Source organism: Hypomesus nipponensis, chromosome 21, assembly GCF_054491055.1.
Source record: "Hypomesus nipponensis isolate SF chromosome 21, ASM5449105v1, whole genome shotgun sequence".
Lineage (NCBI taxonomy): Eukaryota > Metazoa > Chordata > Actinopteri > Osmeriformes > Osmeridae > Hypomesus > Hypomesus nipponensis.
In genome coordinates, this window is record NC_140381.1 from 8,490,059 (window position 1) to 8,517,035 (window position 26,977).

The 26,977-nt window shown below is 45.1% G+C and overlaps 1 protein-coding gene across 1 annotated transcript; it reads right to left on the bottom strand.

Moving 5' to 3' along the window:
• Positions 1-8,617: 8,617 nt before the first annotated feature.
• plppr2b (phospholipid phosphatase related 2b) lies at positions 8,618-26,515 on the bottom strand. The gene is made up of 7 exons (XM_084685337.1): positions 26,441-26,515; positions 18,572-18,760; positions 10,533-10,653; positions 10,047-10,297; positions 9,698-9,874; positions 9,148-9,275; positions 8,618-8,726 (listed from the first exon to the last, which is right to left on the bottom strand). The coding sequence occupies exons 1-7, from the start codon at positions 26,513-26,515 to the stop codon at positions 8,618-8,620; spliced, it is 1,050 nt and encodes a 349-aa protein (XP_084541463.1).
• Between the last annotated feature and the right edge of the window lie 462 nt (positions 26,516-26,977).

Consider the following 26,977-nt stretch of genomic DNA (forward strand, 5'->3'; position numbering starts at 1 on the left):
TGACAGCTCAACCGGACATGTTCTGCTCCTCACACTGTGAACTGTGAGAGAGGACGTGCTAGGTGTCAGGGTGATGCTGGTGTAAAAATACTGTCTGGATGGATACGGACAGGGAGACCACACTAGTCTTGCAATGTCTCCCCACTCATCTGGAAATGTTGGCGTTCCGAACACTGCTGTTCATCTGGTAATCCTGCTCTAAGGTGGTTTTTGCCGTGGATGTGTGGAGTACGACTGGAGTATGAAATGTAGGATTGTTGGAAAATATGTAAAGGTAACTGTTGTACCCTACTTGAGAGACTCCTTCTAATTCTCCTTCTAACAATCTAATTATTGTATTTAAAGTTTATCAGCAGTAATGAACCAATTTCATGAATGCGGCCTCTTGTTCTGTAACCATATTGCCCTCACTCCGGGGATGAAATGATGGCTAATGTTGGACACTGGCCTCCTGCATCACTGCTTAATTGCGCGTGAGTAAAACACTGCTGTGAAGATGTTTAGGCTTTTGCCAGCAACAGCAACATCTTTCCAGGCATTGCGTGTGACAGGGTCTAGAATATCCTGCGTCTTGAGACATTTGTAAAACAAACAGCCTAATGAAAACCACGAAATATGCCCAACAAACAAAACATCTGCCACAATTCCTCAAAGTTTTAAGGCATCTTTTTGAATGGATAAACAGGTTCACTAGCAGCCATTTACTTTACACTCTGTCCCTATTCAGGTGTGGGCCTGAATGCATATACTTGACCCACTATCCCAAATACCAGAGACCCCGCTGACCTCTGTAAATTGCAGATAGCCAGCACCTGTCTTGTACGTGACATGATTGGGTATTAAGCTTTCTTTGTTTGTAATTACATCCGGTTCCCCCGACAAGAAGAACCCAGTTCAGTTCTGTCCATCCCCCTCCCTTTCAGTGGTAAACGTGAATTGAATCTCTCATTCGTCTTCAATGTTTCATCCTCTTAATTATCTGTCCCTTTATGAATGTGTGGAATAATGGGATTCGAGGATAAAGACGTTGAAATAATGGAGAATTCAGGAGTGCTGGAGATCCTCTTTACAGTTGAACAGACAGTTGATAGAGATGTACAGTACTTGGACGGGACCACGCATGTTTTGTTATGCATTTATACAGCACGCAATATTAACTTAGCATCAGTCCCACCGGAATTAACAATAGGTTAGGCGTGTCGTGAAGACAACCACGAATTTATTTACTTGTGGGATAAGCCTAGAAAGACACATAACATAACATAACAGACTAGGCTTGATGTAAGCGTGTTTTTCTTGTAGTAAAAATATATGAATGAGCTGCGGTTCGTGGTTAATTCTACACAATATCCCTTACGTTTGATTTAAAAAATGTGCTAGAACTCACCCGTTTCTCCACTTCCACCTTTGTTCAGTTTTCTCGAGCAAGTCCATGCCTCACTGTACCCACGCTGATTGTAAAAAAAAATATCGCTGGGAAACGCCCCCAATTCCTTTCTCTTTCGCGCTCTCCTGTTTTTTATTCAACCACTCCTTTTCTCCGTATGAGAGAGGGATGTAGGCGCTACAGCATCTCCCTTGCTTCTGAACTGCAACCTCTCACCTCTCCTCCGACCCCCCTTCCCCATCCCAAAGGAGCACGCCCTCTTGCTCGAGCTTCACAAACGCTCCTATTGAGAGATGACATAAAGGCGCAGTGCATTGACATCTGGAGGGTAAATACAGCAATTATCAAGAGTGGGTTTACGGCTATAGCGTTTTTGGGTGTAATGTCAAAGACAGCAGCCTATAGAGCAGGACCAAACGGAAACATGTTGTGCCTTATTGCTTCAGGTGGGTTGAAAAATTGACTCGGCTTAATGCTAAATCAACCAACACGCGTTTGAAGAACACCGATAAGTCATAACCCGTCGTCAGCTTTATTGTTGAGTAAGTTATTATGAACTGGAAGCATTGCTTCTGTTTCATATGGGCAGGTAAAGAATGGCAGGTACAGAAGAAGGGAGAGAGAATACGAGGAAGCTTGGAGGGAAAGAGAGAGAGAAAAAGAGAGCGAGTGTGTGTGTGTTCCTAATCCTGTTCCTCCAGGGATCCCTAGCCGGCCTGTGGCCATCTTTAACAGACATTCTGGATGGGATTGCCTGTAAGTCACCCCTTAATCCTCTGTTCATCTGGTGGTCTACAGAAGCCCTTAAAACTGAGCCCCTCCAGCCTTCTATCTCCCCCCTTTCTCTCTTTCTCACCCACATGCAAATACACACAAGCACACACACACACACACTGTTAATGGCTCCATAATTGTCAGAGGCAGACTATTCACCGTAATCAGGAGACTGCAGCAAGGCAAAGACCAATATTTATAATTTACTATGACAGATAGTACATTTTTATTACCCAGGGGTGGGTGGTTTGTGTTGGGATGTGATAAACCACACACACACACAGTTACACACACACACTCATTAGTGAAACCCTGCATGCAGATACATGCACATTCATAACACACTCACAGCTGGACTGGGTGGTCCAGACATATCGTGCCCTCAGGATCATGGGAATTATGCCAGACAGATGGAGTTCGAGTCACAGGGCAGAGATCACTACTATACTCACATACACACACACACACACACGCGCAGACACACACACACACACACACACACACGATAAGTGGACATAACTGGGGGTAGGTGTGGGACGGTTAGGCAGGGCCCCAGAGGCAGCGTGGAGGATGTCCCGCAGCTAATCTTGGAAACGCCTGAACTGGAACTGGGGAGACAAATTGCTAAAGATTGCCGGTTTGATTCCCGGCCGTGCCAAATGACGTTGTGTCCTTGGGCAAGGCACTTCACCCTAAATGCCTTGGGTCTGCTAAATGACTTTGTCGCTTTGTCGCCCTCAACAACTTATTGCTGTCGAGAAAAACAATTCTTTATATCCAGTCAATGCCATTTTGTGTCACTTTTCGTTGTCATGTGGAGGGGGCCACAGTTGAAATGGGAAGACGGTGTAGAGAAAGGGTTAGAAGAGGGGCGGAGGGGCCTAGACAGAGCAGCGGAGAAGGATAGAGCGACAATGGCAGAGAGAGAATGAGTGTGAAGCAGCGGTTGAGGAGAGGGAGTGGCTGTGGCTGAGAGACATCGATGGAGAACGAATTGAGGGAGGAGAGAGAGAAACATACACTGGGAGAGAAAGAGGTGGGGGGACAGAAAGAGAGAGAAGCAGGTGCATTACTAATGGCTTTTTAAAAAGGTTACAGCATGGTGCTCCTCTTTTCTAATGGGGCTCCGGCTGTGCTTGAGAGGCAATTTCCGGAAAAGATAATGCTGCTGAGAGAGTGCTGAGTTCTTAGTGTGTGTGTGTGGTGCATGTATGTGTGTGTGTGTGTGTGTGTGTGTATGTGTGTGAGAGAGAGAGGCAGCAAATGTTGTGTTCTCATCTGTATTTGAAGATTTTTCAAATACAGACGATTTTTCAAGACTTTCCAGAAGCCTGTGCATGGCTGATTCTCACAAGAAAAACATTTTATACTTCACTTTGTTTGAGCAAAGCAATAATTCTTCTAACTAACATGCCACCGTGAGGTGTTGGCTTGTTGGGGGAGTATTACACTTCAATATGCTAGTCAAAAACATTACAATCAATGAGTTCACTCGTATGTGTTTGTCCACATATATACAACTCTTATTTATACCTCAAACTGTTTATTTGTACTGGACATTTGTTGAAAACCCTCAGAAACAAGCCGTGTCCACAGAAGTATACTTGAGTGCCACTAGGGAGCAGCACTTACCCACAAGTATTAGAATCAGCTTTATTTGCCAAGTAAGTTTACACAAACATGGAATTTACTGTGGCAAGAAGGTGGATACCATAAACATATGAGAATCTTAAATATAAAAGTTGAAAATATACAACAGTCTAAATAATTTGTAACAATACTATACAATGTAAAATATGCACCTTCCTGCCATAGTAAAAAAGCTGTTTCTGATTTAGATCATATAAAATTAGAAAACAATTATAATAGCTTTATGAATTTTGTGCAATTAAGTGACAGATGGACTTTATAAATGTGTTAGTGACAGTTGGGAGTCCTTAAGCCTTGTTGATGAGGCCAGCTGAGTATTGAAAGAAACTGGTCTTGAGGCGTGACGTTCTGGTCCTGATGCACGGCAGCCTCCTGCCTGAGGGAAGTGCTGGAACAGTGTGTGTCCAGGGTGGAAGGAGTCGGACACAATCTGTCTTGCTCGCTTCAGGGACCTAGAGGAGAAGTATCCTATACTGGATAAGTAATTGATAGTTATTGCCAAAGTAATTTAGGTAATACCGGTACCATCATTGTATTCACTAGTGCACGGTGCCCATGATTAAAGTATCAGTGAAACACAAATGCAGATGACTTGAAATACCAGCAGAGATGAGGCCATGCAGAGAGAGCTGCAAGAGCTGAGGGAGAGAGACCACCAGAGAGCAGCAGAAGAAAGTCTGGGTGGAGAAGGAGAAGCTCCAGAAGGAGGAGATGGAAGGAAAGGTGAAGGAGCTGGAAAACTTGGTGGAGGATCAGAGGCAAAACATCGAAGAGCTCCAAAGAAAAAATCTTTCTTTGACCAACTGGATTGAGAAATTCCGGCAGGTGAAAACCAGGAAAAAGGCTGAGAGGAAGAATTCTAAGAGGCAGGTATGTCAATGCTATTCTCTCAGCACGTTCTGTTACATTGACTTGGCCTTTTTACACATGCAGGTGCAGACACTCAGGGAAGCAGCATGTGATTGAGAGACTGAGATCCAAAACAAGGATCAAGTTCACACGAAGATGCTGAGGAAAATCGAACACTCTAGATTGTGTTGCTTTTGTCGCTAGATTGAGCGACTTTTCACCTTCCCTAGCGACAAAAGAATCCCATCTAGTGACTAGCAAAGAATCTGACAACTTTTTGCTACTTTGGCAAGCTCAGTTTTTGTTGTTGAGCAGCAGCAAAACAACTGAAATTAGATGGCCTACCTTTTCTTGTAACTTGATTTAAAAAAATCCACTGCAGACAACTTCCTCTGAGAAGTTGCTTTACACTGATAATACCTTACATGAGTTGTTGGTGAATATCTAGTGATGGGAGGGGAAGTGAGGGAAGGAAACTACAAAAGAAAAGGCAACATGCAGAGGCAAATTTGAATGATGAGAGATGAAATGACGCGACTGCAAAATACAAAGAGCCACACCAAACATGAAAGAGATCATGTGGGTACAACAGCATTTAAGTCAAGGACTAAGGACAACAGAGAGATTGCAGGGACCAAGACAGCGTAGCTTAGGAGAAAGGGAGGATGTAGACACTGCATGGCCTCCTGCCTCATCTCTGCTGGTCTGGGTGGACTGGCATTGGCCGGGTTTCCCAGATTCGTTAAGAAGCTCTTAGCGCTAAGAGCCTCTTAGGGGCGTTGTAAGAGAGTTCAAGAGCATAAACATTTGGTGTTACTTTGTAGATATTACAATACATTTGGCAATGATAGTAATGCTGTTAGACTTTAAAAACAGTGTATATGGTTTGCAGGGGCATATTTAGAGTTCTGATACTGGTCTGGTTTTTGGTCTGGTTTTATTGGTCATTGGTCCAGTTTTTGGCTGGTTTTGATTGGCCACTGGGCTGTTTTTTCACACAGACCTGGCAACCCTTCGGCTCACCTCTGTGACGTCTCAAATCTGTTTCTGTTGTGGTGGAAACATTTGTTAAGAGCAATTTCCCAGCATTGACTCATTTTTTCCTATCCCGTTCTTTGTCTTCTTTTTGATGCACCTGTTGACATTTACCTGACACCCGTCGCTAACGTCATCCAACTGACACACCAAGTCGCACTGCACAAGAATAGACCACTGTGGAGACTATCAGCACAGAAATACACTGCACTGTTGTCTAAAGTTGATAGCATGTTTCCCCAGATACACCAGTTCTATGGTGTTGGATTGTTTGTTCCATTTCATTTGGATTCCATGGCAACATGACCATGGTGAGCTATGTGCTGAAGGACAAGTTTGTTGTCTTCCTGAGTTCCATGCATGATGACAAAGCAGTGGACGACAACTATGTTGGGATCCAGTACTGTAACAAAAGAAAAGCAGGAGTGGACACATTGGGTCAGATAGTTCACTACTACTACTCATGTAAGTGGAGAACACGGAGGTGTCTGGCACAAAAACACATGATTATTTTTACATTCATTTGAAAATGCTCTGGATGAGAGTGTCTGTTAAATGACTGAATGTAAAATGTAAATGAGAGGACAAGTGCTTGGACTAGCAGCTGAAATTTTTATTTTTTTTATATATATTTAATATTTAAATACTTATTTGATATATATAACCTTTATATGTAACCTTTCCCTCTGTGTGTATTTCATCACTGTTCATCTCTCTTTCTTCCCCTCTCTCGATCATTAGGTAAGGGTCATGGACTTGATTTGGCCACTAGAGGTCCCTGTCAGTTTCTTCATCTGTTATGATGTCATGTTGTTTTCAGCACTGCCTTGTTTCCTGCTACCTGCATATGAACTTCAGTCACCATGTTCTTCAGTTCTTTGCTTTAGTGTTTCAAGTGCCAGGACCAGCCTTGGTTGGTTGTTCTTTCAGAGCCAATTAGGAAGTGCTTTGTTTTGAGGGAACTGTTGTCATTCCCTTTTGTGTTTTGCCTGTTATTGGAACATTCTGGATGCCAAGAGATTCCCATGACAAAAAGTCAGAAAGAAAATGTTAAAATATTGTATGGCAAAGACTATTTATTTCTCTTATCTGACAAAGCTATACAAAACAGAGGACACTTTACATAAAAACGGTTATCAAATGGACAATAACGGTCTTGTCTCTTTTCTGTTTCCAAACATGTTATGATGCTGTGTTGAGCACCTACTGACAGGAACTGTCTAGACTCCTTTATGGGGGTCTTAAGTTATTATGTCATGAGTTGAGGACCAATGAACTTAAAACCCATGCACACACACACTTTACAACCACACACACACACACACACACCTCACACATTTACCAATTTGAATCAAAATATTGACAAATATTTTTGATTTTAAAGAATTTCGTCTCATTTCAGCAACTTCAGTACCCATACGCCAAGCCCTGTAATGTTACCATGAGCCAGAATGGAGCTTAAGTGATTTAACTGACTAACACAGTCAGACTGATGGAGTAGTGTTGTCAGTCTTTTAAAGAACACCCTGTATCCTCTGACCGCTACATTCCTGCTGGTGTGAAATGTTTGCTACTTCCTGTTCTTAAATGGCCCATGTCAGGTAGTTTGACTGCCCTTAACTTCGAGGAACGTATTGAACACAAAATAATACCTATTGAATTGACTGTACAGCAGTATATCACACCCAGTTTGAGCTGACTGGGGAGTACATGGGAGGGTGAATGAGAGGATGATAGGAAGGCAATGAAAGGACAGATGGGAGGATGGTGGAAAGAGGAACCTAAAGGAAGGAGTGGAGAGAAAGTAGCACAGCACAGAAAAGAGGAGCACGGTCTAAATATCAGCCAATGGGAAGGAGGCAAGGTCGGGGCACAGGGAGGAGAAGTTTGGGGAGGAGGGAGAGTTTAGTGCAACAGAACACCAGCACAACTGCCATAACAAGTGAAAGAACAAGTATGGTTGGCCACACTGACAGACATCACCAAAACACAAGTGTCCGGATTTTAAGAGCCACACATTTAGGCCTACATACAAAAAAAAAACATAAATTTGTCTAAACAATGCGTAAACAAACAACAGTTTACTCAACATTTTGCGACCAAAAGATGTTCTCAAAATGATCTCAAAAAGATCGCAGAAGGTTGAATACACTGTATATTTCACCAATTTATATTAATTTCACCTATATCTTTCACCTTTTCAACCCTACAGTGTTGAGTTAGTGGTCAGTTAGTTCAGTTTGGTTCTACCGAGTCAGGGAATTGGTGTCCTTTCCCCAATAAACACAAAACAAAGGGTTCCTTAGAAAGTAATGCGAGTGGTCCATGACAGCAATAATTTGAAGGTGGGGAATCGTCCTCTTTCGCACCAATACAAAGAAAACAACAGAATAAAAAATCTCTATAGCACAGTAATACACAACGCACGCTAATACGTATTCAACATTTACAAACGTGCTTCCACTCGGGCAGTCTGTGTTTGTATTATTTTGTCTTCGTTTTTTTCCTGAGTTACACAAACAGGTCCTCCAAGCAATTATTCATTGTTGACCAAGTATCTAATTCGCTCATTGTCTTTGAATCACTGTTGACTCATATCAATAAAAAAGAAAGTGAGAGTAGACAAAGAAAAAAACGCGGGGAAAAGTATTGCTTACACAGCTCTCAGAGTCTTTGCCTCAGTGAGTCATTTGCTGTGTTGTTGTGAATAAAAATGACAAAACAGGGAACGGGACCGAATCAGTTTGGGGAGGGGCTCCATCTCCGATTGGCTCTCAAACAGGAACTGAGTGTCTCCGTGGCGACGCTGCTGCTCGGGGGTCGACAGCAGGGGGAGCTACACCTGGGTGGAGAATGCTCGTCGGAGAGGGGGCCGTCCCTCGGGGTGGGCGGGGCAGGGGGCGGGGCGCTCGGAGGGCAGGTCTAGACTGCGCTGGTGATGCAGCGCCGCGAGGGGAGGAGCACATCGGGAGGGGCGGGGCACTGGTATGGCTGATGGTCATGTGATCTCAGAGTACGGTAGTCCGGGAACCTGAGGGAGACAAGGGAGGGATGGAAGAGTTAGTGAGGAGGAAAGGAAGATGGACAGGGAAGAGTTAATAAAGGACAAGAACGAAAGAGGAATTGGAGAAGTGTCAGAATAACGGGAATAATAAGGGGCTATTTTAGATTGAAGGAAGAAAGAGGGGGGACGTCGAAGAAGTAGAGAGCAAGACAGAGGCGGAGTGAGTGAGAGAAAAGATTGGAAACTCTGAGAGAGACGAAAAGAGAATTGGACCATGCAGAGCGAGAAGAGAAAGAATAGTAAATCAAGAAAAACAATAGCGCTCTCGTTCTCTCTCTTTCTTTCTCACACACACAACCAAGACCAGAAAAAATAAAGTTCTAGAAAGCAGCTGTCCCCATCAATCTCACGCAACCTCTCCTTGCCCCTTACCTGGGTGCCACTTAACTTTTCGAGTGGACCCTCCATGCGGGGCAAGGTGACCAGGGGCATACCCAGGGGGGGCACAGGTGTCTGGGGGGGCAAGGGGGGCAGCGCCATCTGGGTCTGCTGGAAGTTGTTGATCACACATGTGACCTGAGGGCGAGAGAGAGAGAGGGGAGAGAGCCAGAGAGAGAGGGGAGAGAGCCAGAGAGAGAGGGGAGAGAGTGAGAGAGAGGGGACAGAGCGAGAGAGAGAGGGGCGAGCGCGAGAGAACATCAAGAAAAAAAGACAGATTGTGTTGGAAGAAATAAGGAAAGAAAGAAAACACCACACAGCAGCATTCAGTGTTTTATATTAATTTGCCTTCTATGACTTTCTAGTCCATGATTATCTGCTGCACTTACGATATGCAAAATGTGTACTTCGCTTTGGATAAAAGCGTCTGCTAAACTGAAAGTTATTTACCCATAACTTTAACCTTGACTGTCTGATTTCATCATACCACAAGCACACAGTAAATATAGAACCACAGAACTACAATTCCTAAGGACTACAATTGCCCCATCTCCCCTCACCAGGAAGGCGGCGATGGCTCCTCCGGTCAGGTATCCAGCCAGGACGTCGGCCCAGTGATTCCTGTGCTCCGTCACTCTGACCACGCCCACCAGCACGGCCAGCGACAGCAGGGTCAGACACAAGGTCGGCTTGGTCAGACGTGTCCCCTTAGTTCGGAACACCAGCGTCACGTACATCTGGAACACACACACATGCACGTACATACAAACATGAATGCGCAAGAATGCTCACAAATATAAAGAAGAGCAGAAGAAACACACACACAACATACCCCAAACCCGTCTGCAATCACTCCTTAATTACTCTGTGTCACATTCAATCCCTTCCCCTTTGTACGTTAGTTCCTACCACGGTGTAGACAGCTGAGTAGAGGCTAAGAGCAGCATCTTTTGAGGGGAAGGATTTGCGGGCGGACACAATCAGGTAGGGGTTTCCTGTGCAGGCGCGACGCTCCGTGATGTACTGCATGGTGGACTGACACCCCAGCGCTGTGTAGTTGGGCCGGCAGGCGGACAGGAAGTGAGGCGTCTGGTTTCCTGTCACCACCTGGCCGGCGTTTGCAAAAATGGTGGTGGTGAAGAGGCCAAAGGAGTAGACACCTGAGAGAGAAGAGAACAGAAGAGAAGACGAGGAGAGGAAAGGAGAGAAGAGAGGAGACAGGAGAGGAGGAAGAAGTATAAGAGGAATAACAGAGAAAACACCAGAAAAAGTACAGATCTGCTGAATACAGATGGAATAGGAAGAAAAGAATGAGTGGTAAAAAGGGAAATCAAAACACACGCACTGCATAAAAAAGGAGGAAAGAGTAGGAGGGTAGAAAAGGTGCACTCTCACCTAGGAAGCGGACGATTCTGCGTAGGAGGGGGTTAAAGTAGCAGCAGTCTGCCGTCACAATGGTCTTCTCCTGAGCTCCCTCGGACTTCACAAAGAATATGGTCACCTCACCTATCAGGATCTGTGCACCACGCGAGGAGAGACAGGTGGTAGACACACAGAGCACGAGGAGACAAAACAGTCACGGGTTACCAAATTGTGTTCAGTTTCATTCATGTGGCAGTCCCCGCAGAAGACATTTAAGTGGCGTAATTCCAGCACATTATCCTCTACGATTCGCTGACATATGAATCACAATCTGGTGCAATTCTGCATTCATACACGGCTGTCAATCACATCAGGGGGGCAAACTGGCTGTATGAAAGGTCAAACTACTCCCACCAACCACTGCAATAATTTCCTGAACCTCCAATTGTTTCGCTGACCCTTAATAACTGTCCGCACAGTGACGGCCCAGGTCATCAGTACAGCCCATACCGGCCTTTGATACTGACCTGCGTAGCTTAGCAACTCAACCTTGATGATCACAGGAGCCCGTTGACAGACACACACAAGATGTAGGTTACAGACTCATGCAATATGCATGTCTGGGAGTGAAGTGAAGGAGGATGCTGATGATGCCAGGATACTATTTGTCGCTGATATGCTAACATTTTGCTAGCATCTGGGAACACTGTAATGCACTGGAGCTAGGCCTACACTTTAAGGGTAAACATGTAAATGGGAAGGGAATACTTCAAAATGGGTGCTGTACACCTATGTTTTCAGGCTCTACGAAACATTTCGGGTGTTTCTTGCATGATTTGTGGATTGGAAAATAGGCCTACCTGTTAGTGCTGGATGCTATCATTTGACCACCTAGGGACGTCAAAGGCAAAAGCTAAATGCATACTGCGCGGCTTGAGAGCCAGAGTCGTGATCTTCTGTGTGTTAGCGCTGAATGCTAATACCCAAGTCATGCCTACGAGGCAGGCAGAGAACCAGAGGAGAGGAGACAGCCCGGGCCGGGGAGAGAGAGTTAGTCATAGCTACAGCCCAGAAACGACAGAAGGCGCGGATAAAAAAGCGAGGCATAAGGGTCAACATTAGCCCTACATGGACTTTATGGAGGTCGTGACCCGTAAACCATTGTAGATTTGCAGCCAATCTGGGCAAGATGCCATGGTCGTGTCTGCAGTTCCCGACTGGCAACATGGATGATTCAAAAGTTACAAAGTTGCAACGGCACAGCAGGCGGGTAATTACTCACAGAAAACACAAAATATTAAATATAGTTTGCCTTGATGATGCAGTTCAATTCTGTCGAATGTGCTGTGCATGTAGCTTTGTCTTATACAACATAGTTCTATAATCTTGAAGAACGTTCTAACCGCCCTTTCACTACATGCACTACCATATCGGAAATTCCTAGAAGAAATGAACGATGCCCTTCTCTTCTATTTCATCCGGAGGATGTGAGCTGTCAGTGTCAACTGGTGAATGTACGCTGTAGTGCGTGGACTATGGAAAGCAGTCGGTTTTAACGTGGGTCTCTAGCTCATTCGGTTCTCGTCTCATCGCTGACAGGAGCATGACTGAATCTGTCTGACAGCGTTTCTCATCCCATCCCACTCGACACTCCAACACTGTATGAGATGTTTTGCTTCGAGTTTGCCAGGCATTGAATGAGAAGACATTCTGTTCAATCAAGCCCACCTCTTACAGGGAGGTCAAAACAAACACACCTGAACCCACACTGTGTACGGCTTGTAGCATGCCGTCAGGCCCAGTTGGTTTACACAGGTAAATTAGGTCAAATGGCAACACTAGTTTTTTTTGTATCGTGGGTTCTTCAATAAACAAACAAAGACAAAGAGAAGGTTCTTTATACATCAGAATATATCATGTCTAGTATGCAACGGGCTTACAACATGAAACATGCAACTTTGTGAGTTAACCTCGAGTAACGCTCTGTGCATCTGCCATCTAGCTGATGGTCATAAGCTTAACTGAACATAGCCAAATGATTAAATGTTCATATCATTACAAGGCTAATGGACTCAAAATGGAGGCCCAAACGTACCATTAGTGGTGTACAGTGAAAATGGCTGTGATTCAACATTTGCCAAATGACTGAGCATACACCTCATTGGGATGTTAGTGATGTGTGAGTAGCTTTTAACATGAGGCAAAAGGAGCCATGCATGTTTGACGGTACTTTAAAGAGGGGCTACTACAAGGATTCATTATTCGGCTGAAACCCTCCACACAACTTATACAAGCTTCTACATTATTCAAATAGACGCGTGCACGTTTTCAGACACACGCACCTCTTTCACTATGATTCTTTCATGAGAGGGTTTCTTTGCACATTTCCATAATCACCCCCCCCCCCCCCCCCCCCCATAACTAATAAACTCCCTTTTCGGGTTGTTAACCTCCACTTCCAACGACGACATTTGTCACAGCTGACCCAGTGACCATCAGCCACAGAAGTAAAGAGCAGCCTTTTAAACAGAGAAGCACCACAGGAAGACAAACTTCAAAGTTGTGGCATAGGCTCGCTGTGTGGCTCCTGATCGGCACTGACGGCGTTTGATAGCGAGAGATTAAACACAGGAATACTTGGAGGAGATCAAATGATTCATCTAATAGATGTGCCTGACCTGTTCCTGCTGGCTGTCAAAAAGAGAGAGCGAGAGAGAGAGAGAGAGAGAGAGGGAGAGGGAGAGAGAGTAGAGTGAAGATAAAAAGAGAGAGAGAAAGATGATTGCAAAGACAGAGCAAGGTTTGGGGAATTCAAAGAGCCCAGCGAAAAGAGGAAAAAAGGAGAGAGAGAGAGAGTGAAAGGAGAAGGAAAGAGTGAAAGGCGGAGAGATAAAGAGGGTGACAACGATGACTGACACTGGCTGTCTTCTCCCTGAGAGGAGATCACTTGCTTCAGCAGCCCTTTGATGAGTGTGTGTGCTCAAGGTGTGTGTGTGTGTGTATGTGTGTGTGTGTGTGTGCATGCATGAGCTGAAATTGTGTGTGCTCGTGTGTGTGTCCTCATTTTGAGTCTGTGCGTTTGGCTGGCCAGACTGCTGACAGCTCTGTCAAACCAAACCAGTTAAAGTGTTTTACAAAACAATTGCATTTTTTGGAACGCAACCTTTACCAACTACTCACAGGCAATGGCCCACTGTACTGTATTGTCTGCGTACCGTTCAAGCATAGTGACTGAATGAGGGAAGAGGCCAAGAGAGAAATACTGTCAGATGGAACGTGTTTTCATGTTTGGGTGCTCCATTTAATGGAATAGATTTTGAAGAGAGAGCATAAAACAAAAAAAACATGCATCCCAAATTGGTGTGACTTGGTTCAAATTGAATGTGTGTGTGTATGCACGTGTGTGTGTGCATGCGTGGGCTTGCAGAAGTGTGTGTCTGGGGGGTGCCTGGCTGATTGTGTGTGTCAAATATAGCAATAGACACACTGACTACAAGGACAAATACAAGGATAGAAAGAGGACATGAATGAAATAAGAACAATCTAACATAAGAGAATAAAACTAAGAACAATTGCGTCGTGAACAGAACAATGGGAAAGCAAATGTGTGTAATATGATGGCTTTTAGAAAGGGCACTCCTGTGTAGCATGACAATCAAGGATGACTGGATGACTGCTAAAATGGAGACTCAACCAAGCATTACATTCAATTGTAGAAACATACACACACACACACACTAACACCAACCTTTCTTTGTACAAATGACAGAAAATGCTGTAAAACAGCAATGAAGATTCATCCTTTAAACAAAGGGTCTCAAATTACTGCTTTAAAGTACGATTAAAATGTCATTCTTATTTGAGTCAACAGGAACTTGTCCTTCTGTCCAATCACAATGGTTTGTTGGTAGTTCCTGCGATTACGTCATTTTAGATCATATCATTCTAAAAAGAAACTGGGATAAACATCCGACAGTGAATATTTTTAAAATCCTTCTTCAGAAGTGCAGATGTAATGCGACTTCCGGAATGGATTCAGTTATTTTGAATATTCATTTGCCATGGAGACACCAAAAATAGAACTACGTGCATGCTTAATAATTCATATTTAGTTTTGATTTGTAATGTATGAAGGACAAAGTGGAGTGTGTGTGTGTGTGTGTTGGGGAGGGAGCTAGGGTTGAGGGAGGGGGTCTGTTTGGTTGTGCATGCATGTGCCTCATCAAATGTTACAATTCACTAGGCTTGTCATAAGTGCTTTATAATGCTTAGATAAACATCACATGGCGTTTGTTGACATTCCTAACCCTGCGCTCCAGTCACACACACACACACACTCACTCACACACACACAAATGCACCAGTTCCAGTAACCATGACAATTTAGCTTCTCTACCCACTCTCTCTCTCTCTCTCTCTCTCTCTCTCTCTCTCTCTCCATTTCTCTCTCTCTCTTCATTTCTCCCTCTCTCATCCCTCCTTTATTATCTCGTCCTCTCCTGTTCAGGCTGTCTTCCCGAGCCTTTGTGAAGAATCTGGGTTACCTAAGCATCTCTCCTCAGCTCTATTTCTCCACATCTATTTCCCTCTCCTTCCTTCCTTCCTTCCTTCCTTCCTTCCTTCCTTCCTTCCTTCCTTCCTTCCTTCCTTCCTTCCTTCCTTCCTTCCTTCCTTCCTTCCTTCCTACCTTCTGTCTTTTTTTATTTTTCACCCATCCTTTCACTCCCTCCAAATCCTGTTTAGGACTCACTATGGTGTTAAACACGGTGTGTACTGTGAACTGTGATACGTTTCTCTCTCTCTCTCTCTCTCTCTCTCTCTCTCTCTCTCTCTCTCTCTCTCTCTCTCTCTCTCTCGAGTCTCTTTGCGTATGACTGTCTGTACTATCTCTTCCTCATCCCTTCTTCTCTGCTTACCTGCTGTTACATTTATTCCAACAGGGAAATCCCAACCTGTCCTCCTCTTCCCTTGTCATCTTTGCTCCTTCTTCCTTTTCTTTCGTGATTTTAAGAGAGAACACATTTTTTTCCTAACAAGGTAGGAATGTAAAAAAAACTCATCTTTAATCCTCAATCTGGGAGTTTGTTGGGATTATTGGGTTATCTGAAGAAACCCAGTTAGGATTTGTCACATAGGCAGACACAGAGGGTGGAGAAGTAGGCGGGGGCATATCTGGCAATGTTATAAATTAAATGTACTTCCTTCAACTATTTTCTGTATGATTGACACTTACATGACTAAAGCCATGTTGATCCTCTCTCTCCTTTCTTTCTTTCTTTCTTTCTTTCTTTCTTTGTCCCGCTTAATTCCCTTTCCAAACTCTGTCTCTGTTTCCTACTCTCAAGCCTCCAAAAGGTCTACATCATGCATGTTTCAGAGTACAAGTCCATTGAAAGACAGAGCCTCAAAAACGAAAAATGAGAGAAAGGGACGGCATGTGCGTGCGTGTGTGTGCACATTGCCAAGCTGCCAACATCTCAGTTTCTCTCAGGGTTTATTTCACCTGTCAGCTCTTTATCAGTGACGTATCTGAGGGAGGAGGGAGAGGACCAATCTACTGGTTCCATTGAGAGGGATTGAGGGAAGGGGGACGAATGTCCGCGTGACACAGCAACCCTCCTCCTCTTCTTCTTCTGTGGACAGCTCATCCTGTCACAATCGCATCCATAATTCATCAGTTGTGAGGAGGATGGCTCTTCCAAAGGCCTGACTGACAGAACAAACAAAATGGTGAAATCCACCGTCTCTCTCTCTCTCTCTCTCTCTCTCTCTCTCTCTCTCTCTCTCTCCCTCTCTCTCTCTCCCTCTTTCCCTTTCTTTCTCTCTCTGCCTCTCCTTATTCCTCCCCCCTCCCTCAACGCCATTCCATGTGCTTTATGCATGTTTACGTCAGAGTTGTTGAAATAGCGGTTCAGAGAAAACATACAATAATGAATTAAGGCATGGCTGTCTGTTTGTCTGTCACACTGCCTTTGGATCTATGGCTCGCTCTCTATATCTTTTTCTTTCTCTCGTACCTCTTCTCTTCTCTCCTCCTCCCCCTCCCAACTCGGCTTCATAGGTTTAGTTTTAAGTAGAAGAGGACAGTTCTGCAGGGCATTCAGTGTTGGGTGCATGTGTGGGAGTGTGTGTTGTTGTGTGTGTCCCAGATACAAAGGTGCAAAAAATAACATTCTTTAAAGTCACAGTTCATTTTTTATTTATCTCAATGCTGAAACACCTGCTTTTTTACAGCAGTTTGTCTGGCTAACTGCTAGCCGATTAAATGCTTAATTTGGCCTGTATACATTAGCCTGTTTGTATCCTGTCGGCTAATTTAGCCACACACCTGGGCCACATGCCTGCATTCATTTTATGCTAATGCTGGATTAGCCTGTAGGCTAACACACTTAAGACACTGAGCATAGGCAATCGGCGTTCAAATGTTAAACCGGTGATTGCTCTCAACTTAATTCCTCATTGTGTAGGCTCAAGGGTGGCTAGTCATTAGCATACAGAAACACACACACACACAAACACCAAGCTGCCCCTGCACACACCCTACATTTACACACACACACACTTGTAATTTGCCGCCTTGCTATCGGAAATGGTTTAAGTAGTGCTTGCGACTGCTCTTTCAACTGCCGTGCTGGTACGTAGATGAGCAATTAGCACAGAGGATGCTGGAGGTTTGGAGGGTCCTGTGGGTTGCAGAAGGTTCTAGAAGGATACCATTAGCTAGCGGTGGTTATACTGTACAGGCAGTCCTCTGGAGCCCTGTTCTCATAGTGATTCCTCACCGATCCTCTACCACAAAACCATTCACACACACACGCACACACACACACACACACACACACTAACACACAGATAAAGGCACTCAAGCTACAGTACAGGCACACACACTGAACACTGCTGAAAGCTAAAGCCTCCTTCACACAACCACACACTGCTGTAAGGCAGGGTGTCCACCCACACAGAGAGAGAGGAGGAGTGTGTGTGTGTGTGGGGGCAGGGTCTGTCTGACGAAGAGAGAGAGACACACACACTTGGGTGAAGTGGGAAATGAAGGATGTTTGTAATGTACACACACACACACACACGCATGCGCGCGCGCACACACACACACACACACACACACACACTGAGCCGGTCATAGCAGCTTGGATTCGTTGTTTTCACTGTCAGCTTATGGCTCCAGTCAGCAGTAGCCCACAGACCTGACCTTGTGCTGAAGTCTAACTGAGTTATTATCACAGTCCAGCACTTCTCTGACACTATGCTCCCTGCTAGCTGGACCGCTAACCTCAGAATTAGCTTTACACCATACTGGGGGCACTGGATAGGCCTGCTGTAACTTGACGTGACAGGGAGCGTACAGTAAGAAAAGGGGGACGTTACTCTCTGTCATCCAGAAACACACAAAAACACATTGATCTAGAGTAGGAAAACAGAAGAGAGGTTTCCGTACTGGGAATACTGTTATGAACTGGGACTGCATGCTGTTCACCTGGTGTAGATATTTGGGATAATATGGCAACTAATAATAGTAGTCATACACAGGCACATAGGAACGAAATGAAATGAAACACAAATGATGTGCGTTTACATTAGAGCCGTCTGTTGACTTCTCTACCGAAGTGGGCTGACGCGTCGGCTAAAAGATAACAAAACACACAGAACCCCCCCCCCCCTCCAAATAAACAAATAAATGCTTCAGCGCACGTCGAAAATGTCACACATGCAAACACGGACACACACACTCACACATCCGTCTCGCACAAATCTCAATCCACAACTACCACGTGAGCAAAGCTGGAGGGTTGTGTGTGTGTGTGTGTGTGTCCAGTACTCCTGGCTGACAGTACATGAACGTGAGTGCGCGTGCTCTGTTTGGCGACATGTGCTCCTGTGAGTACACACTGAGGTGCGTGTGCGTACATGTAGGCTTGTGAGTGTCCGTCCGTACGCCTTTGGGTATGTGTGTGTGTGTGAGTCTTTGCCGGCGCTGTCTCTGTGTGTTTATCTGCCTAACGTGTGTTTATCTCTGTGTGTGTGTGCTTTAGAGGTATAATAAGTGAAGTTCTTACCGTAACGGTTGGTATGGCAGTGACCAGTGAGTAGACCAGCACCGGGGGGGCCTTGCTGTCATCTTCTGGTCCTGGGTACGGCTTGGAGAACGTCTTGTCGTAGCAGAAGAACCCCTGGATGTGAACCGGGAACGTGTCCGTGTACTCAAAGTAGTACGCCAGCAGAACGGTTCCTGCAAGGATCACCAGCTGGAAATAGAACATGGTCGTTGCAGATTTGAGGATGATAAAGAAAATCTGCTGGAGTCTGATGTGATGTGTGTGTGGTGTGTGTGTGGTTTGGAGAAGGGAGTTGAAAAAAATGAGGCAAAAAACGAGGGAGGGGAAAGAGAAAGAGATCCCTTTTGAGCACAGTGACAGAGGCTTCCAGAGTGTGTGAAATGAGTCAAGTGTGCGTGGAGCAAAGATAGTGAGGGAGAGAGAGACAGAGAGAGAGACAGAGAGAGAGAGAGAGAGAGAGAGAGAGAGAGAGAGAGAGAGAGAGAGAGAGAGAGAGAGAGAGAGATTCCTCCAGCAGTGCTGCCGGAGGCGGAGCGGTAGGGAAACAAACGAAAAGCGATCAAAGATGCTGCTCTACTGTACACAGGAAAGAGGAGAAATGAAGCGAGCGAAAGAAACAAGAGAGACAGGGAGAAAGAGAGAGCGAGAGAGGGAGGGGGAGAGAGAGAGAGGAAGACAGATGGGGAGAGCTTGCACCTTAGCAAGCACAAGTACACATTTGAGAGAGAAGGAGGGAAGGAGGTTGGAAGGGTGAACTTGTCAAGTGTGTATGTCAATCACACAATGTAAGCAAGTGTTTATAAGGGGCACAGTGTTGTGTATCACAACACACACAAATAGAGGCCCTGTCGAGAGAGTACCTCACGATGCATAAACCCAGCTTGTGTGCTGACATGTATGTGTTTGGTTGTGTGTTACTTTGGGAATCAACATGCATGTCTTCCTCAGAAACGAGTGCGTACGTTTGTATATCATGGAGAAAAAAGTTGCTATCTAAAGCATTAACAGAGGGGGATATGATCGTGGAACTTCACGATCCACAGTCAAATGCTCTGTCGCCGAGTTACATCCATCCCTAGATAACGATGTATCTAGGAGGCTGAAGTCTGTGGACTGAGCCCCCAGAGAGTTGGAAGGGACTGAGGGGGGGGGGGGGGGTGTTGGGATACTTCTGCTTCAACCTCACAGTGCTTGGGGCTCAATCCATCGTGTCAGGAACAAAGTCATCCGGGACACAAACGCACTTCCACACACAGCCCAGTTTATTTATAGATCCAGTACATCAAACAGCTCCTGTATACTGTTGCCTCGTTGCTCTCATTCCCTCCATACGTGTGTGTGGGTGTGTAATGTCTCGTGTGTGTGTAGTGTATGTGTGTGTCTCCCCCCCATACAACCCTCCTTTTCTGTAAGTCATTCTGACATGAATGTTAAGTTCTCCATACTTCTCCTTCATCCATCCATCCATCTCTGTCTCTCATCTGTAGACAGCCTGAGGAAGTGATGGAGGGATGGGGGAGGAAGTGTAGTTTAGAAAAGCAGTCAAAGTTCAGACAAATAAAAACCGTATATGGAACGTTACAGAAGAATAGCCCCCAGGAGAGATGCAGTCTGTCATTTCCAATCTGAAACCAAACTGGGCAAAGGCATTCCTCTCCATACAGGCCGTCAACATGAGTTAAAAAGAGCTTCTTTAAGGTGAAAATAACGAGCAACCATCCATCTGCAATATACTCTAATATTCAGAAAAGACCAATGAGACTGTAGGGGGTTTAATACTGGCCAAACAACCAAAACTATTCCCCTTGAGTTTAAAGGAATAGCTGTTAACCGAAAAGTGTATTAACCATAACCAAATATGCTGCAATTACGGTTATTGGAGTCTATGGGTTAAATCAGAGCAAGAATGGTCAAAGTAAGTGAAGTGAAATAGATATTTAATAACATTGCACGTGAATTAAATCATTTATGAGGCAAACATGTTACAAAGTGAATGCTTTACATCTTACCTACTCTACCGTGATTATTGTAAATGGGAGTGAGAAATAGCAGAGGTGAGGAAGGAGAAGGAGTAGGAGAAGCCAGAGCTGAGGAGAAGCCCTCGGGAGAACAATCTAGAGAACAATGCTTCACAATTCCCTTTATACACAACTATTGTCTGTAGAACAACCAATCAGACCACATCTTGACCCTTACAGGGAAAACCTGTTCACGATAGAACAACATTCCTCTCTCAGTCCTTGTTGAATGCCAACTCCAATGAGTCACATTAAACTGTGTGACTTTTTAAAAACATACGTGTTTCCAGCATTGCCTGAAATGTTTCCTTAGATTGTGCTCTTCAAACCAGATCCAACTAGTTATGTTCTGCAGCCTATTTTAAGTAAGCTTCAAACTCATAAACACACGCTGATGGCAATCTTCATAATATATATCTTTGGCACCGGTCTGAAGGGCATAATTAACTTGGCGGTTTTTACTTTAAGAAATCTCTGTCTCAAGCTAATTATGCTCATCCGAGTTGACCCCCAGCTAGCCGTGGCAAAATATGCCGACTCACATTAGCATAACACACTGTAATGGCAGCCATTTTGGCTGGCTGATGATAGTCTTCTTTTCAACAAAACTTCAGAGCCTCCACTTCCCTGGCTAATGGAGGGTAAAGACCTCTCTTCGACTGTCAGAGTGAACTTCCCCAGTTTCAGGTCGTTTTTTTCGTTTTTCTTTTCTTCACGGGAAATAAAAATAGGTCAAAGGGTTACACAATGTGGTCCCGAGAGACTGAAGAACCCAAGGACAAAAGAATTTGTGTCATATAAGCTGTTTTTGTTGAGCTTCAACATTGATACCAATGTACCCCGGGAACACAACAGCGAGGTTGCATTTTAACGTTAGCATTAGCCCTGTCAGAAGGGTTACTTGTTGACCTGAGCCACTGTGAAACACCAGATGGCATAGAAGTCACCCATAAAGTCAAGTGTGAGGAGTAGGTTGGGCGTGTGTGCGTGCATGCGACTGGGACACAGGTGTCAGGACGACAGCAACCTTGTGATGAGCTGTTCCTGTGTTGCACACAGCTGAGGCACAAATTGGAGACTAAATTGAAGGTTTATGCATGTATAGCAAAGGGGCTGTAGCTCAGTTTCTCAGCTTCTCCGCTTTGTGTATGTGTGTGTGTGTGTGGATATGCATGTTTATGTGTGTTTGTGTGTGACCTGATTTCCTGGCTAGCAGCCGGTTCACTTTGTCACTTTATAGGTGAATATTTCAAGGGCCAGCCCATCTCTGCCAAAACCTCCAGTTCACAGTCCCGACATGATTAAAAGCCACGGTCTGATCTCAGAACACTGCCACTGCTGGACCTCCCCAGGCTACTGCTCTCTCTCTCTCTCTCTCTCTCTCTCTCTCTCTCTCTCTCTCTCTCTCTCTCTCTCACGCACACACACACACACACACACATGCAGTGCACAGTTGTATGCTAAGGCACACACACTCCCTCAGAGTTAACATCAGCAAGCTTACATTCTCACTAATTGCCTGTCAGTGAGTGTACAGTTCTATGTATATGTTTGTGTGTGAACTTGAGTGTATGTGTGTGTATCTGTGTGTGAAAAAGAGAGAGAGAGATACAGAGAGAGAGAGAGAGAGAGAGAGAGAGAGAGAGAGAGAGAGAGAGGGATGGAATGAACATCATACCAGATCCATGTCTAGTCTGCCACCTGGTGCTCTGGGACTGCATTGCAGCAAGGGTGAAAGATGGATGGCCCCATCGAAGCGGGACGGAAAGGGAGAACAGAACGAGAGGTTTCGGAGAGAACTGGAAAAACAAGCAACGCAGGGGAGGATGGTACAACATTTAATGAGTGCATGAGACACCATGGGAGCTGCATGGAGCGTGCCGCTGGGAGAGAAAACGAGGGAGTGACTGGACAAAGAAAAGAAGGAAAATGTGAGCATATACGAGGCAAAGGGAGAACAAGATAGGAGAGGGGGAGAGAGGGAGATGGAAGACTGAGGGAGAGAGAGGGAGACCGTACGAAGAGGCAGAGAGCTAGAGGACAGAAAGAGAAAGAGCATGGGAATAGTAGCAGATCAAAGACTGACTACATCTTTTGGCGCCCACACACTCTATCGCCCTTCCTCCCCTCTCCTCTCTTTTGTCTCTCTCATTACTGGGTGTATTTTTCGTCCTTATCTCCTAATCCTTTTTTTTTTGTTGCTTTTGTATGTCTGCTGGAGGAATCATCTGTTAAGTCCATCTTTATCCTGCACTGTCTTGGTGTCCCTCTCTCCCCACTCTCTCTTTCCCCGCCTCACATTCCATTTATCTCGAGTGTTTGTCTCGGTGTACTGTTTCCCTCAGAAGAAGAAGAAAAGAATGAAGACTGATTAAGGCAAGCTTTATCTATGCTTGACATGGCCTCACAATCATGAAAAGCACATTTCAGGAGCCACAGACATCAAAGGAAACAGGCAATTTACACACCCATTGAAACATTTCAAGGAACATTCCAGTGCTAGAGTGCCCCTACAAACAGGCAGCCAAACATTCGACATAGCTGCACAACCCCAGCATGAGCCAATCCCTTCTCTTGACGCGATGACAGTCAGAAATGACTGTGACTGAGAGAGTGTACGCGGCTGAGGCTGTGAGTGTGCCAGGGTTGCTCAGGGGGGGGGCATGGCTCTGCTCCTCCCTTCAAGAAACTCTGAGAAGAAACAGGTGGGAGCGAGCGAACAAGTGTTCTCGCTGCGCAATGACAAAAATCCCATTGCGGCGAGGGGCTATTCATAGACGCATGGAGATAATGAGCGCGAAACTGTGGCGAATGCCGTGCGAGAGGGCTGGTAATGTCTCTCTGTCTTGTGGCGAGGGAGAGGGAAGTGTGCAGGCGTGTGGAGGTGCCTGTGTGTATGTGGAGAGAACTGATGCATACGCACCCAGTTCAGCGATGCACTTTGTGGCCAGGTCCATGTTATGATGATTCATTGGTTTGTTTTCAACTTTAACAATGTTGTAGACATGGGACAACTTATCAGTGTATTAGTGTAAACGCACAGAGTAACAATGTGAAAATCAAAAACGGTTTTCCGTCAAAATGCTGAAAAAAACGAGAATTTTTGAGAATTTAAGTGTGGGAAATTCACGTTTTCCAAGCATGCCTCTCCAAACCCCTTCCTTTAATGAAGTCAGCCAACAATCTGTTGATCAAAATGACTTTTTAATCGTCCGTCTTTTAAAGTGGATTCTGAGTTACCCTTGAGTCCAGACACTTTTGAAACCCTTCTTCTCAGCAAAACGGTCACGTTCAAAGCGTCAAAAAGAGGGGAGAGATTTGCCATTGACCAACCACAAGAGTGGGAATCGGCTTAACAGTTCTCAATGGCTCCTCTGACCCATCCCTGTAGGATTTAGAAGATTTGTCGACTCGTCCTGCTTTACGAAAGGACTGATAAACGTCTGTTTCTCACGCTTGTGAATAGATGAGGACGGGACGAGAGAAAGAATGAAGAAATTGAGGTGGGGAGGTTGGGAGAGAGAGAGACCTCCAGACGAACATGGAACCATAGAGAAACCAGAGAGATATACCTTGTTTACAATAGGTTTAAAACGAGTCTTAGGCAAACGGAAATGGCGGCGCCAAATACAAGTGTAAACAACCACCGAGACGCTTTGTGATCCAACCACTCGAACCACCTGCTGAGTTAGTCTGTGATGCATTTGTCAGGAATATTAATCTATCAAGCATTGCACAGTCAGTCGGTGAACAAGTTTAAGAAAGCTTTATTGCTCGCGGCCGGCCCACAAGGAGACAAAAACATCACACGCCATTGTGCTGCAAAGTTCGTCTGGTTCACAAGTCTTCAGGTAAGACCTTTTATTGGTGAAAAGTCTCCTCCCCTGCAGAGACAGAGTGCGCGTGCACGTGGAAACTTACAGAGTCCTCCAACCCTCGGCTTGACCATATGATTCACTCAAAACAGATAAGGTTTATTGCACCTCGAGTAGGATAATGGTCAACCTAGGTCAGTTTGTTTACGTGTGCATAGTGCTGCCCAGAGTTCAGATTTGGTGGTAGGCCTTTCTGCACACAAAGAATACTGAACACAGAATCATTCTTATACAGGATAACATTTACATCTTTCATTTTTCCGACAGCAGTTGACCACACATCTTCAGTAGTTTACCCCAATGGGGCCGATGTGTCCCCAACGAGGACGTAACAGGAAAGAACGTCATAGAAAGCCTTTGCTTTTCTAACATTCATCCTTTTTCATGTCCTGAGCTGTTTAACTAAGCTGCAAATCACTTTTTCCTGCTGATTTTGTGCTACGGTAGGAGACCAACAGACACCCATAGAACGAGAGGGAGAGAACTACACACTTGCAGAGAGCAAGAGAAATACCGAAAGAGAGAACGAATGACACAGGGGCCTGTCGGTGTGGGAAAAAGAAAGGGATGACGAGGGACTGATGTTGCCTAACAACACAAACCAAACTGCCCTCAGGGGGGAGCTGTGATGCTGCTGGTCGTGAGCGAGAGAGCGAGCCGTCGGAAGAGGAGAGGACAAATTAGGAATGGAGAGGAGAGACTCCAGAAGAGAGATGGTGAGAATCAAAAAGGGAACTGAGGATGTCTGTGTTTAGAGGAAGAGAAAGAGTGATAACTGCCCTTGAGAAGGCCACTCTAAACAAATGACAGTCCTGAAGAAGAGCGAAAGCAAAAGGAATTCAGTTAGTGTGAGGTTTTCGAGTACACTTGGGAGCGTGTGCACTCGAGGAGAGATGGAGAGGAGGAGCTCTGAAATGTATAATGGGTGACTGGGCAGTGCGCTAGAGACAGTCAAAGAGAATTGATTAAGTGGAGGACTCCCTGGAAGGCTGGACATGGGAAAGAGTGTTTGCAAAAGTAAGTGTTGCAAAAGAAGCTCAATGGTACAGTGAAACATGGTAGGAAATACATATAGAGGAGACCAAGTCTCTCTGGATTGTGGGAAATGTAGGCGATGGTGTGAATAGTGGGGTAGTACAAAGAGTGTTTGTGGGGAGGTTTGGTGTTCTGTTGGGTAAACTGTAATGTGAGTAGGAAGCATTCTCTTGAGAATCCTTGTTTACCATGGTTTCCGTAAATAATGTGACAATTACTTTTTTTACATTTAAGTACACTCCAGTTCTCATGACAACCACAGACGTACAATGTTTGCTTAGTAGAAACTCAGCAGATTTTAACTGCTGAATGATTCCCTAGTCTATTTCAATGCAATTTCTATTAACAAACAATTGCAAATTTCAACACATATCTTAATACACTTCAGCTCTCATGGCATGAGAGGGGCGAAGCCACCACATAACCGGTTGCTAGGGCAAACTAGAATGGCGAACATTAACCAAATGCTAATGCTAAAACTCTTAACCACTCTAACCATGCTAGCCCCACAGGCTTCGTAGGCACGGCCTATACCCAGAGTCGTAGCAAGCACGTTAGCGCCGCAGTGGGCTAATTGGGTTTCTCGCGTTAATTAGGCCAATTCATTAGCAAACACGTCTGAGGGTATGAACGCTCCACTGAGTCATTTAGGGATTAGAGAGAAGCCGTCGCGGGAAGAGAAACAGGGGAGAGAGAGGCAGAGAGGGGCAGAGAGCGTCGAACGACCAAACCAAGAGGTCACCCACGCCTAGTACCAACACTCATCACACTGGCAACTCTTCTCCTCCCTGACTTCTTTCCCCGACCTTGTGGGTGACTGGATTAGAAGGAGAAGTAGCCTGTGGCTTTCAACCTACCAATCAATCGGGCCTGCCCCCCCCCCCCCCCCGCTTCGAATTCATTTGCATAACACTTCAAGCCCCTCCCTCACACCCACTCACCTCCACCATCAGGAAGCATGGCACAATGTAGGTGCTGGTTTTCTGAAGTGCCCTCCAGTCTCCCACCATGTTCATCTTCTCTCCTCCTGCGGAATAGAAAAAGACCTTTACCAACGGCACTAGCAGACTCTGACTACGTCACTGCTGGTTCCCTGGTTCCACACGTTTTCTTCATTTTTATAGGCCGTAATCCGATGTAGATGATTCATGCTGATTGAGATTAGAATTCGATTCCCAGTCATTTTTCACTCACGCCGAATCCGATTCATCGTGGATGAGCAAGCAGTAGAAGAACTAATCCTTTTATTCTCCTCCCTTCTATCGCACCTCATGTCCCCAGTTGGCGCACACACAAACTGCCACAAAAAAAAACACATACTGTACACACCCACAGAAAGCACAGTACACAACCAGACAAAGGCAAGATGAGGTTGAAAGGCAAAGAAGTGGAAAGCAGACCGAGGAGGAGGATCAAAAACAAAAGGATGACAAAGAGATAAGGAGGACAGACAGAGTTGTGACGCACATGGTGGTGAA

Bases quoted from the DNA above. Each gene is read 5' to 3' on its own strand.
- plppr2b (XM_084685337.1), bottom strand. From the start codon at position 26,515: ATGAACATGGTGGGAGACTGGAGGGCACTTCAGAAAACCAGCACCTAC. The intron at 10,298-10,532 runs GTGAGAGTGCAC...CTTCTCTCTCAG, and splicing joins CAGAATCGTCCGCTTCCTAG to GTGTCTACTCCTTTGGCCTC. The intron at 9,276-9,697 runs GTGAGGGGAGAT...TCTCGCCCTCAG, and splicing joins GAGCCATCGCCGCCTTCCTG to GTCACATGTGTGATCAACAA.